Source organism: Trachypithecus francoisi, unplaced genomic scaffold (genome assembly GCF_009764315.1).
Source record: "Trachypithecus francoisi isolate TF-2019V2 unplaced genomic scaffold, Tfra_2.0 Lachesis_group11, whole genome shotgun sequence".
Taxonomy (NCBI): Eukaryota; Metazoa; Chordata; class Mammalia; order Primates; family Cercopithecidae; genus Trachypithecus; species Trachypithecus francoisi.
The window spans coordinates 125,328,655-125,341,438 of NW_022681456.1; the positions used below are offsets into that span (position 1 = coordinate 125,328,655).

At 48.1% G+C, this 12,784-nt stretch overlaps 1 protein-coding gene across 8 annotated transcripts in view; it reads left to right on the plus strand.

Annotated features, from left to right (window-relative positions):
- Positions 1-12,784, plus strand: part of CHD4 (chromodomain helicase DNA binding protein 4) — a 44,825-nt gene that overhangs the window by 11,513 nt on the left and 20,528 nt on the right. For 5 of the 8 annotated variants that reach the window (XM_033223071.1, XM_033223073.1, XM_033223075.1 and 2 more), the window contains 20 exons: positions 273-394; positions 595-810; positions 1,000-1,118; positions 1,233-1,474; positions 1,714-1,841; positions 2,098-2,233; positions 2,371-2,549; positions 2,754-2,993; positions 4,346-4,549; positions 4,672-4,877; positions 6,869-7,000; positions 7,559-7,655; positions 8,310-8,501; positions 9,325-9,525; positions 9,714-9,851; positions 10,125-10,246; positions 10,371-10,544; positions 10,878-11,019; positions 11,110-11,241; positions 11,352-11,469. In XM_033223071.1, the coding sequence (XP_033078962.1) occupies positions 273-394; positions 595-810; positions 1,000-1,118; positions 1,233-1,474; positions 1,714-1,841; positions 2,098-2,233; positions 2,371-2,549; positions 2,754-2,993; positions 4,346-4,549; positions 4,672-4,877; positions 6,869-7,000; positions 7,559-7,655; positions 8,310-8,501; positions 9,325-9,525; positions 9,714-9,851; positions 10,125-10,246; positions 10,371-10,544; positions 10,878-11,019; positions 11,110-11,241; positions 11,352-11,469 (3,240 nt within the window). The remainder of the gene's footprint in view (positions 1-272; positions 395-594; positions 811-999; positions 1,119-1,232; positions 1,475-1,713; positions 1,842-2,097; positions 2,234-2,370; positions 2,550-2,753; positions 2,994-4,345; positions 4,550-4,671; positions 4,878-6,868; positions 7,001-7,558; positions 7,656-8,309; positions 8,502-9,324; positions 9,526-9,713; positions 9,852-10,124; positions 10,247-10,370; positions 10,545-10,877; positions 11,020-11,109; positions 11,242-11,351; positions 11,470-12,784) is intronic. The other 3 variants (XM_033223076.1, XM_033223077.1, XM_033223078.1) reach the window with 2 other exon arrangements.

Consider the following 12,784-nt stretch of genomic DNA (forward strand, 5'->3'; position numbering starts at 1 on the left):
GCTGGTAGGAATGGGAGAGAGGAGGCAGGGGTCTGGACAGCTGTCCGAGGTGGGCCTGGTCTGGCCTGGCAGGCCTATTTTGGGTATATACAGCTCTGTCTTTGTCTGTTTTTGTCCTGGGTATCAGCTTCCTTCTGTACAGAGTATAGCAGTTCTCTTCAGAGGAATCTGGGACAAGAGGTGGGGAATAAGTCTAAAGCCTCTGGATTAGGGCCTAACCTTTTGCTATTGATCTTTTTCCCTGCCTGCCACTCTTTGCCAAATACATGTAGAAAATGAAGAGGACCCAGAGGAGGATTTGTCAGAAACAGAGACTCCAAAGCTCAAGAAGAAGAAAAAGCCTAAGAAACCTCGGGACCCTAAAATCCCTAAGAGCAAGCGCCAAAAAAAGGAGGTGAGTGGGTGACTGAATGTTATGGGGAACCAGAAGAAGAAGGGAGGAGCTCTGAGAAGGGTTGAAGGGCTGAGGGCATTTGTTTCTTTCTTAGGAGTGGTGGGCCAGGTTCTGGGGATGAGCCTCAGGGCTGTCCTGAGGTCAGCATGTGTGTAGCATGTGTGTGTCTGTCTCCCTCTCCCCCCCTTTCCCTGCTCCAGCGTATGCTCTTATGCCGGCAGCTGGGGGACAGCTCTGGGGAGGGGCCAGAGTTTGTGGAGGAGGAGGAAGAGGTGGCTCTGCGCTCAGACAGTGAGGGCAGCGACTATACCCCTGGTAAGAAGAAGAAGAAGAAGCTCGGACCTAAGAAAGAGAAGAAGAGCAAATCCAAGCGGAAGGAGGAGGAGGAGGAGGATGATGATGATGATGATTCAAAGGTACCTGGACCTGCATCCTCTTCTTTGTGCTGTTAAACTTTTGTCCTTTTGTTTCTTAGACACCCTACTGCCCTTTAGAACACTTTTTTTTCTTTTCCTTTTAACTCTGTTACTCTGGTTTTTCAGTACAAATTTGCTTAGCAAGTGTGGGCACTAGGTGGCAGGTGCTTGACTTTGCTCTTTCTGCAGGAGCCTAAATCATCTGCTCAGCTCCTGGAAGACTGGGGCATGGAAGACATTGACCACGTGTTCTCAGAGGAGGATTATCGAACCCTCACCAACTACAAGGCCTTCAGCCAGTTTGTCAGGTAAAACAGGAGGGGCTTGCGGAAGGGGTAGGAGAGTCTTTCTATTATCTCTTCTTACTTCTCTTTCTTTTATTCTTAAACATTTTCCTCTGCTCTTGTCTATTTCTCCACCAGACCCCTCATTGCTGCAAAAAATCCCAAGATTGCTGTCTCCAAGATGATGATGGTTTTGGGTGCAAAATGGCGGGAGTTCAGTACCAATAATCCCTTCAAAGGCAGTTCTGGGGCCTCAGTGGCAGCTGCGGCAGCAGCAGCGGTGGCTGTGGTGGAGAGCATGGTGACAGCCACTGAGGTTGCACCACCTCCTCCCCCTGTGGAGGTGCCTATCCGCAAGGCCAAGACCAAGGAGGGCAAAGGTGAAATGGGGTTCAAATGGGAGTGGGGGTGTCTAGTGTGGGCTTAAGATGTCAAAGACAGAGCATAGGAATGCTGTTCTGTCAGCCCTAAGGTAGGAGAGAGGAGGGAGGAGTGAGTCTTGGATTTTGGAGGGAAGTTGGGGCATCTGACTGTGGGGAAGCAAGCTTAGGTGGAGAAGATCTTTTCCCCATCTTTGGTGGTGTGGTATTTTATATATTTGGATGTATCCTGATTTTAGGTCCCAATGCTCGGAGGAAGCCCAAGGGCAGCCCTCGTGTACCCGATGCCAAGAAGCCTAAACCCAAGAAAGTAGCTCCCCTGAAAATCAAGCTGGGAGGTTTTGGTTCCAAGCGTAAGAGATCCTCGGTGAGAGCCCAGCCCATCGCTTTAGGGAGGGTGCTATGTATACTAGAAAGGATGTGACCTTATATCAGGACCTGTCCTTCATAGTAAGCACATAAGAATGTGTGGAGTTGCCCACAGAACAAGATGAGACTAGGCTCCCTGTATAACGGTGCTTGCTGGGATTCTGGTATCCTCAGTGAGAGAGGACTCCCTTGTCTGCCGCTCTTTCCTTCCCCTTGGCTTGAATGTCTAACCTTATTCTTTTTCATCCTGTCAGAGTGAGGATGATGACTTAGATGTGGAATCTGACTTCGATGATGCCAGTATCAATAGCTATTCTGTTTCTGATGGTTCCACCAGCCGTAGTAGCCGCAGCCGCAAGAAACTCCGAACCACTAAAAAGAAAAAGAAAGGTGTGTTTCTCTTCTGTATATTTGTGATGGGATGAGGTGGGAGTGATTGGGGAAGAATCTCCCTAAGGAGATAGGGGTTGGGGGTGGGGGGAGGTAGTTTTTTTCTAATAACTGGGCTTTCCCTCTTCCTTGCCCAGGCGAGGAGGAGGTGACTGCTGTGGATGGTTATGAGACAGACCACCAGGACTATTGCGAGGTGTGCCAGCAAGGCGGTGAGATCATCCTGTGTGATACCTGTCCCCGAGCTTACCACATGGTTTGCCTGGATCCCGACATGGAGAAGGCTCCTGAGGGCAAGTGGAGCTGCCCACACTGCGTGAGTGTCTGGCCATTGTGGCCCCTTGGAACTCATGAGAAGAAGGGTGGGACAGTAAAGCTCTCTGGGGCCTGGATGGAAATCGAAATGCTGGTGCTGCGGGGTGTGAGCTTTGGGAAGCATTCAAAGGAATAATGGGTATTGGCTTCAGACTTCGGTGGGTGGGTGGGGGTAATAATCTGAATCTGTGGTCCTTTACTGCAGGAGAAGGAAGGCATCCAGTGGGAAGCTAAAGAGGACAATTCGGAGGGTGAGGAGATCCTGGAAGAGGTTGGGGGAGACCTCGAAGAGGAGGATGACCACCATATGGAATTCTGTCGGGTCTGCAAGGATGGTGGGGAGCTGCTCTGCTGTGATACCTGTCCTTCTTCCTACCATATCCACTGCCTGAACCCCCCACTTCCAGAGATCCCCAACGGTGAATGGCTCTGTCCCCGTTGTACGGTGAGTGAGTGATCTCAGCCAGGGCAAAAGATGTGGAAAGTGCAGTCTTTTCTATGTAGGGTATTGTGAAGCTGGAGTGTGGGAGAGGAACTATGAGCTTTTCAGCCCTGAGAAAGGTATTTTCCTTTATCCTTTAGTGTTGGGATACTTTTGTCCTGGGAAAATGTAGGACTAACTTCAAACAGAGGAGTTGATGTTTTGCCAGCTCTCTTAAGAGGAGATGAAGCGATGTTCTTCTAGCTGAGAACATTTGTCCCTGTGTTGACACCCTGCCTCAGGGTCTTGGTAGCTTACAATGTTTTTAATTTTTTTGTTAAAAAACTTTTTTTTTTGGAGACAGGGTCTCACTCTGTCATCCAGGCTAGAGTGCAGTAGTGCAGTCATAGCTCATTGCAACCTCCAACTCTTGAGCTCAAGTGATCCTCCTATCTCAGCCTCTTGCTGAGTAGCTAGGAGTACTGGTGCATGCCACCGCGTCCAGCTAATTAAAAAAAAAAAAATCTTTGTAGAGACAGGGTCTCACTATGTTGCCTAGGCTGGTCTTGAACTCCTGCTCTGAAACTATTCTGCTCCCTTGTCCTCCCTAAGTGCTGGCATTACAGGCGTGTACCACCATGCCAGCCAGTTTAGAATGTTTAATAGGGCCACTTACTGCTTTTAGATTGCTTAAGGGAGGAATTCTGTGCTTTAAGTCTGTCGATTTCCTGATTCTTCTGGCCTGTTGTTGAAGTCTAACTACTGGCTTTGTTAAGCAGATAGGAGTGATGGTGGCACGGAAATCCTGGATGATGTCCAGAAATGGAGAGGGAATTGTATCACAGGTTGAGCACCCTAATCTGGAAGTGGGAAATCCAGAATACTTCTGGTCCCAAGCATTTCACATGAGGGGTCCTCAACTTGTATTCTCTCCCTGGAGGAGTCCTGGGATTACATTTTATTTGAAATGAGATCTTTTTTTTTTTTTTGAGACGGAGTCTTTCTCTGTCCCCTGTCCCCTAGGCTGGAGTGCAGTGGGGCAATCTTGGCTCACTACAACCTCTGCCTCCCAGGTTCAAGTGATTATCCTGTCTCAGCCCTCCGAGTAGCTGGAACTACAGGCGCGTGCCAAAATGCCCAGCTAATTTTTGTATTTTTAGTAGAGACGGGGTTTCACCGTGTTAGCCAGGATGGTCTCGATCTCTTGACCTTGTGATCTGCCCACCTCGGCCTCCCGAAGTGCTGGGATTACAGGCATGAGACACAGCTCCAGGCCTGAAATGAGATCTTAATCGTCCTTTGATAAAGTTGAGACTGTGGGCTGTCACTTCTCCCATGGTTATGATTTGAAATTAAGTTGTCTCTTTTTCCCTCAGTGTCCAGCTCTGAAGGGCAAAGTGCAGAAGATCCTAATCTGGAAGTGGGGTCAGCCACCATCTCCCACACCAGTGCCTCGGCCTCCAGATGCTGATCCCAACACGCCCTCCCCAAAGCCCTTGGAGGGGCGGCCAGAGCGGCAGTTCTTTGTGAAATGGCAAGGCATGTCTTACTGGCACTGCTCCTGGGTTTCTGAACTGCAGGTAAGTTTAGGATAGGCTGGAGATGTAGGGGCTACGATGAATAGGATAGTGATAAAAGAGCCTTGTGGATAGAAGGAATGAACACAGCTTCTTGGTGGCTGATTTTCTCTTTCCACTCCAAGCTGGAGCTGCACTGTCAGGTGATGTTCCGAAACTATCAGCGGAAGAATGATATGGATGAGCCACCTTCTGGGGACTTTGGTGGTGATGAAGAAAAAAGCCGAAAACGAAAAAACAAGGACCCTAAATTTGCAGAGATGGAGGAACGCTTCTATCGCTATGGGATAAAACCTGAGTGGATGATGATCCACCGAATCCTCAACCACAGGTACCAGCTGGGCACATGGGAGATAGGCAGTCTCCATGGGAGATTCCCGCTGAAGGGATTGGGAAAATGGATGTCACCAGCAACTTAGACTTGGAAGACACTTTTTTTTTTTTGAGACAGAGTCTCAGTCGCCCAGGCTGGAGTGCAGTGGTGTGATCTCGGCTCACTGCAACCTCTGCCTCCCAGGTTCAAGTGATTCTCCTGCCTCAGCCTCCTGAGAAGCTGGGACTACAGGCACGTGCCATCACGCCCAGCTAAATTTTTTGTATTTTTAGTAGAGACGGGGTTTCACTGTGTTGGCCAGGATGGTCTGGATCTCTTGACCTCATGTGAAAGTGCTGGGATAACAGGCGTGAGCCACCACACCTGGTTGTTTGTGTTTTTGAGATGGAGTCTGGCTCTGTTACCCAGGCGGGAGTGTAGTGGTGCAACCTTGGCTTGCTGCAACCTCGGTCTCCTGAGCTCATGTGAATCTCCTGCTTCAGCCTCCCTAGTAGCTAGGCATAGGCACCTGCCACCATACCCAGCTAATTTTTGTATTTTTAGTAGAGACAGGGTTTCACTACGTTGGCCAGGCTGGTCTTGAACTCCTAACCTCAGGTGATCTCCCTGAGTTCTGGGATTAACTTGGCCTCCCTAAGTTCTGGGATTAACAACGCATGACCCACCGCGCTTTATTTTGAGACAAAGACTAGCTCTGTTGCCCAGGTTTGAGTGCAGTGTCGTGATCACTGCTCACAGCAGTCCCAAACTCCTGGGCTCAAGCAATCTACCTGCCTCAATTTCCCAAAACGTTGGGATTACAGGCGGGAGCTACTGCGCCTGACACTTTATGTTATTGTTTATTTATTTTATTATTGTGTTTTTTTTTGAGACGGACATGTTGCCCAGGCTGGAGTGCAGTGGCGCGATCTCAGCTCACTGCAAGCTCCACCTCCCGCGTTCACGCCGTTCTCCTGCCTCAGCCTCCCAAGTAGCTGGGACTACAGGCAATTGCCACCATGCCCAGCTAATTTTTTATTTTTTTATTTTTTTTGGTAGAGACGGGGTTTCACTGTGTTAGCCAGGATGGTCTCAATTTCCTGACCTCGTGATCTGCCCGCCTCATCCTCCCAAAGTGCTGGGATTACAGGCATGAGACACCGCGCGTGGCCTATTTATTTATTTTTTGAGACAGAGTCTCGCTCTGTGGCCCAGCCTGGAGTGCAGTGACATGATCTAAGCTCACTGCAACCTCCGCCTCTCAGGCTCAAGTGATTCTCTGCCTCAGTCTCCGGAGTAGCTCTGATTACAGGCATGTACCACCATGCCTGGCTAATTTTTTTTTTTTTTTTTTGAGACGGAGTCTCTCTCTGTCACCCAGGTTGGAGTGCAGCGGTGCAATCTCAGCTTGATGCAACCTCCACCTCCTGGGTTCAAGCAATTCTTCTGCCTCAGCCTCCTGAGTAGCTGGGATTACAGGCACGTACCACCACGCCTTGCTAATTTTTGTATTTTTAGTAGAGATGGGGTTTTACCATATTGGCCAGGCTGATCTTGAACTCTGACCTCGTGATCCACCTGCCTCAGCCTCCCAAAGTGCTGGGATTACAGGCATGAGCCACTGCGCCTGGCTTGACGCCTGGCTAATTTTTTTTTAGTAGAGACAGGGTTTCGCCATGTTGGCCCGGCTGGTCTTGATCTCCTGGCCTCAAGTGATCTGCCTGCCTGGGCTTCCCAAAGTGCTGGGATTACAGGTGTCAGCCACTATACCCGGCCAACACTCTATGTTAGTTATTAACTGACTGAATTCTGGTGTTTGAGTATAACTAGGAGAGTATAAATTAGAGATAATTTTTGGTCAAAGACTGGTATAGTAGAGGCTCTGAAAACGTGTGATCTGTGGCATACCTAGAGGTCTGGTGTGGAACATACGGTATTGCCAGTTTTTGAGAGCAAGTGAGGAGGGTTGCTTTTTCTGGCTCTGAGGGTTTTTTCTCCTTGACTTGCAGTGTGGACAAGAAGGGCCACGTCCACTACTTGATCAAGTGGCGGGACTTACCTTACGATCAGGCTTCTTGGGAGAGTGAGGATGTGGAGATCCAGGATTACGACCTGTTCAAGCAGAGCTATTGGAATCACAGGTGAGTGATTTGGGGTGAGGAATAGAGTTCTTTCTTTTTTTCTTTTTTTTTTTTTTAATACGGAGTCTCGCTTTGTCACGAGGCTGTAGTGCAGTGGCATGATCTTGGCTGACTGCAGCCTTTGACTCCCTGGTTCAAACGATTCTTCTGCCTTAGCCTCCCGAGTAGCTGGGATTATATGCATACGCCACCATACCAGCTAATTTTTTTTTTTTTTTTTTTTTTTGAGATGAAATCTTGCTCTTGTCCCCCAGGCTGGAGTGCAATGGTGCGATCTCGGTTCACTGCAACCTCCGCCTCCCGGGTTCAAGCAATTCTCCTACCTCATAGCTGAGATTACAGGCGTCTGCCACCACGCCTGGCTAATTTTTGTATTTTTAGTAGGGACAGGGTTTCACCATGTTGGCCAGGCTGGTCTCAATCTCCTGACCTCAGGTGACCCACCTGCCTCAGCCTCCCAAAGTGCTGGGATTACAGGTGTGAGCCTCTGTGCCTGGGCGAGTTGTTTCTTCTATAGAAAAGGACTTTGGGCAGCTGTGTGATGTCTTTCTTCTTTAGGGAGCTAATGAGGGGTGAGGAAGGCCGACCAGGCAAGAAGCTCAAGAAGGTGAAGCTTCGGAAGTTGGAGAGACCTCCAGAAACGCCAACAGTTGATGTGAGTCGGGGTGGAAGGGACTGTAGAGTCGTTTGTTGGGTAGGACAATGTATCTTTGCTGCAGTCTAATGATGGTACTCTTAGGTAATCAAAAGATCACTTCAAGTCTGCTTCCCCACTTCTCCACATCTCTATTATCAGAAAGCACTAGGATTACTTTTGTCATCAGAAAAAAAAAAGGAGGTGTATTTTGAATGATTTAAGAAGTGTTATCTAGGGGGAGGGGTCACATAGCCTAGCTTTTATGAACTTACATTGGAATCTGGCTTAATTCAGGCTCAGTTCCTCTGGGTTTTGTTTGTACAGTGTAATTTGAGGGTGATTAAAGTTAAAAAGATGCATCTAACAGGGACATACATTATTTACCTGGTAGATCCTGACTAGTAGAATTATTGTATTGGTAGGGAGTCTGTGATGTGTTTTTCCTCAATGATATGTAGGACCAAAATCAGATCTGTCTGGTTAAGCCCTGTTTCCTGGAGGACCCTAAAGTGAACATGAAATTGCGGTAATTATAGGGGATCTCTTCCCTCAGAATTTTTTGTAGCTCTTCCCAGGAGGATCCGTGAAGACGAGAGAGGAGGAAGCAGCTGCTGTATTAGGGGAGGAAGGGAGTTCCTTGCCAGCTCTTGACTTCTCTGTTTCATCCTTCAGCCAACAGTGAAGTATGAGCGACAGCCAGAGTACCTGGATGCTACAGGTGGAACCCTGCACCCCTATCAGATGGAGGGTCTGAATTGGTTGCGTTTCTCCTGGGCTCAGGGCACTGACACCATCTTGGCTGATGAGATGGGCCTTGGGAAAACTGTACAGACAGCAGTCTTCCTCTATTCCCTTTACAAGGAGGTAAGGAAATCTGGGGCTGATAGTTTTTTTGTGTGGATATTTTGTGTTTGAAGCCTTTACTTACACTCTGAGTAGAGAGATAAGAGAATAAAAAAATTGGTCTCTGACCTTCAAGAACACTGTGGATAATAGATAAACACATGTACACATGTGTTTAGTAGGTAGTAGATAAATGTGATAGTGGATAAACATATGTACGCAGCGGAAGATTTGAGGGCATGGAGCCCTGGGTAGGATTAGCAATGGGTCCGTAGAGTCTCAGTTCTAGGGGAATGATTACGTGTTGAGGGAAGTAGAATTACGAGTAGAATTAGTGTAGAAAGACTTGGCTGTACACAGTGGCTCACACCTGTAATCCCAGTACTGGGAGCCTGAGGTCGGGAGTTTGAGACCAGTCTGACCAACATGGTGAAACCCCGTCTCTACTAAAAATACAAAGTTAGCCAGGCGTGGTGGCGCACGCCTGTAATCCCAGCTACTTGGGAGGCTGAGGCAGGAGAATCACTTAAACCCGGGAGGCGGAGGTTGCAGTGAGCTGAGATTGCTCCATTGCACTCCAGCCTGGGCAACAAGAGTGAAACTCCGTCTCAGGAAAAAAGTATAGAAAGACTTAATGGGAGAGATAAGACTTGTAGTTATGGTGGGACCTTGGCTTTTTGGAAAGGCATGGGCTGGGCATGTGTATGGAGGAAGGTGAGAGCAGGAGCAGGAGCGCAGGTGTCAGTCCTTGGCTCGGCTTTAGGGGACATCAGGGTGCTGGGTGTTCACTGGGGTTGCAGTGTGCTGGGGCCCTTAGTCCTGACTCTCCTCTTCTTCCTCAAAGGGTCATTCCAAAGGCCCCTTCCTAGTGAGTGCCCCTCTTTCTACCATCATCAACTGGGAGCGGGAGTTTGAAATGTGGGCTCCAGACATGTATGTTGTAACGTATGTGGGTGACAAGGACAGCCGTGCCATCATCCGAGAGAATGAGTTCTCCTTTGAAGACAATGCTATTCGTGGTGGCAAGAAGGCCTCCCGCATGAAGGTATCTCAGGGCAGGGAAGCCACCCTAGAGAAAGAGTTGCGGCTTCTGGCTTAGTTTACCTCCTTGTGATCTGGTCCTTGGTGAGGCAAAAGGGTAATCCTGGGAGGAGGAAAACATTCCATCAGTCCCCGGGTTGTGATTACACCAGAGGAGGTGACTAGTAGTGACCAAGTTGCCTTCATGTGCAGAAAGAGGCATCTGTGAAATTCCATGTGCTGCTGACATCCTATGAATTGATCACCATTGACATGGCTATCTTGGGCTCTATTGATTGGGCCTGCCTCATCGTGGATGAAGCCCATAGGCTGAAGAACAATCAGTCTAAGGTGAGGGCTGAGGGAGGGATGTTGGAGCCCCAACTTTGAGTTTTTTCTAGTACTCCCAATTCGTTAAGGGGAAGACTTGCAGGTGGAGAGGAGAGAGAAAAATTGTCTCTGCCTTCTTTCCTTGTATGTGACAGCCCTTGGTGGTCAGGCCTTTAAAAAGAATACGAGGAGTGGGATGCTTAACTATTGGGCAGTGAAAAACTTGAAATTTGGCAGAGATTTACTAGAGCTGTGTTTTCATTGGATTTCACGTTTTTCCATCTGCTTCACCAGTTCTTCCGGGTCTTGAATGGTTACTCACTCCAGCACAAGCTGTTGCTGACTGGGACTCCATTACAAAACAATCTCGAAGAGTTGTTTCATCTGCTCAACTTTCTCACCCCCGAGAGGTTCCAGTAAGTATGTGTTTATCTGTAATCGGCTCATAATTGTCCTTCTCATTCTTCCTGTTGTCCATTTCCTGTATCACTTTTCTTCCCTTCTCCTTCTCCAATGACTTTTTCCTTTTTCTTTCTGAAGCAATTTGGAAGGTTTTTTGGAGGAGTTTGCTGACATTGCCAAGGAGGACCAGATAAAAAAACTGCATGACATGCTGGGGCCGCACATGTTGCGGCGGCTCAAAGCTGATGTGTTCAAGAATATGCCCTCCAAGACAGAACTAATTGTGCGTGTGGAGCTGAGCCCTATGCAGAAGTGAGTTGGGAGGGACAGAAACAGACTCCATTTAGACATCTGCCAGTCTGCAGAGTGTTTCCTATTCCTCCCCCACTCAAGCTTCAAGGCATCTGGTGACAGGAGCAAGCAAGGCCTAAAGAAACCTGATGCTAGGGTGCTGGAGCACATGGTGCTTACTTAGTTTAAGTTATACCTTTCCGTATTTAAAATGGTGGTGGTAGTGCTTTTGCGTTAGGTGTCCTTAGTGCCAAAGTGGGATGTGTTGGAAGAAAGGTCTCAGTTGTTGGGCCTGCATTATTAGTCATTGAAAGCCTCTCAAGTCTAACCTGTCTTTCTACCTTGGCCATGTAGGAAATACTACAAGTACATCCTCACTCGAAATTTTGAAGCACTCAATGCCCGAGGTGGTGGCAACCAGGTGTCTCTGCTAAATGTGGTGATGGATCTTAAGAAGTGCTGCAACCATCCATACCTCTTCCCTGTGGCTGCAATGGTATGTAGTGCCACCTCCTGTTCTTCCCTGGGTTGGGACTCCTCCATATGTGCTTTCTTTTAATATTTTTTTCTTCGCTTTTGTTCTCAGGAAGCCCCTAAGATGCCTAATGGCATGTATGATGGCAGTGCCCTAATCAGAGCATCTGGGAAATTATTGCTGCTGCAGAAAATGCTCAAGAACCTTAAGGAGGGTGGGCATCGTGTACTCATCTTTTCCCAGGTATCATGTGGACTGGGAGTTTTAGGGAACAGTCATAGACAACCCTCACTGACCTCAGGAAAGGGATTACCATCTGACTCTTCCATAATTAAACCATGCTCCTTTTACAGATGACCAAGATGCTAGACTTGCTAGAGGATTTCTTGGAACATGAAGGTTATAAATACGAACGCATCGATGGTGGAATCACTGGGAACATGCGGCAAGAGGCCATTGACCGCTTCAATGGTGAGAGAGAAGTTGTTTAGTTTCAGGAATCCTCTGTAACTTCTTGTGCATCTCCTATTCTGTGTAGTTCTTTTCGGGCTTTGTCATTTGAGATGGAAGAGTAAAGGTTTTGAATGTCTCAAATGGAAGAATGTATTGGATTATTCCTAGGAGATTTTTTCCTTTGGGGTCTTTGTTCTTTCTGCTAGAAAGAAGAAAGCATTGTATCTTGAGGGCAAGCAAGGGGTCAGGACTTGTTCAAGCTCAAATAGCAAGTTACTAGCAGACTTATCTGCCTCAGTAGACACTACTAGGATTTGGTTTTGTTTTTTGTTTTTTTTGAGATGGAATCTTGCTCTGTTGCCCAGGCTGGAGTGCAATGGTGCGATCTCGGCTCACTGCAAACTCTGCTTCCTGGGTTCAAGTGATTCTTCTGCCTCAGCCTCCCAAGTAGCTGGGACTATAGGTGCATGCCACCACGCCCACCTAATTTTTGTATTTTTAGTAGAGATGGGGTTTCACCATGTTGGCCAAGATGGTCTCGATCTCCTGACCTCATGATCCGCCCGCCTTGGCCTCCCAAAGTACTGAGATTACAGGCACGAGCCACCACGCCCAGCCTGTTTTGTTCTGTTTATTCGAAATGGGGTCTCACTCTGTTGCGGAGGCTGGAGAGCAGTGGCACGATCATGGCTTACTACAACCTGGACCCACATCCAGGCTTAAGTGATCCTGCTGCTTCAGCCTCCCAACTAGCTGGGGCTATAGGCTTGAGCCACTGTACCTAGCTAATTAAAAAAAATTTTTTTTTTTTTTTTTGAGGCGGAGTCTCGCTCTGCCGCCCAGGCTGGAGTGCAGTGGCCGGATCTTAGCTCACTGCAAGCTCCGCCTCCCGGGTTCACGCCATTCTCCTGCCTCAGCCTCCCAAGTAGCTGGGACTACAGGCGCCCGCCATCTCGCCTGGCTAGTTTTTTGTATTTTTTTAGTAGAGACGGAGTTTCACTGTGTTAGCCAGGATGGTCTCGATCTCCTGACCTTGTGATCTGCCCGTCTCGGCCTCCCAAAGTGCTGGGATTATAGGCTTGAGCCACCGCGCCCGGCCTAAAAAAATTTTTTTGTAGAGATGGGGTCTTGCCATGTTGTCCAGGCCGATCACAAACTTTTGGGCTCAAGCAGTCCTCCTGCCTTGGCCTCCCAAAGTATTGAGATGATAGGCATAAGCCACTGTACTCAGTGTCACTACTACTTGTTTTAAAAAAACTTTTTATTTTAATTTTAGACTTAGAAAAAAGTTGCAAAACAGCACAGAGAGTTCATGTATACTGTTCAACTAGCT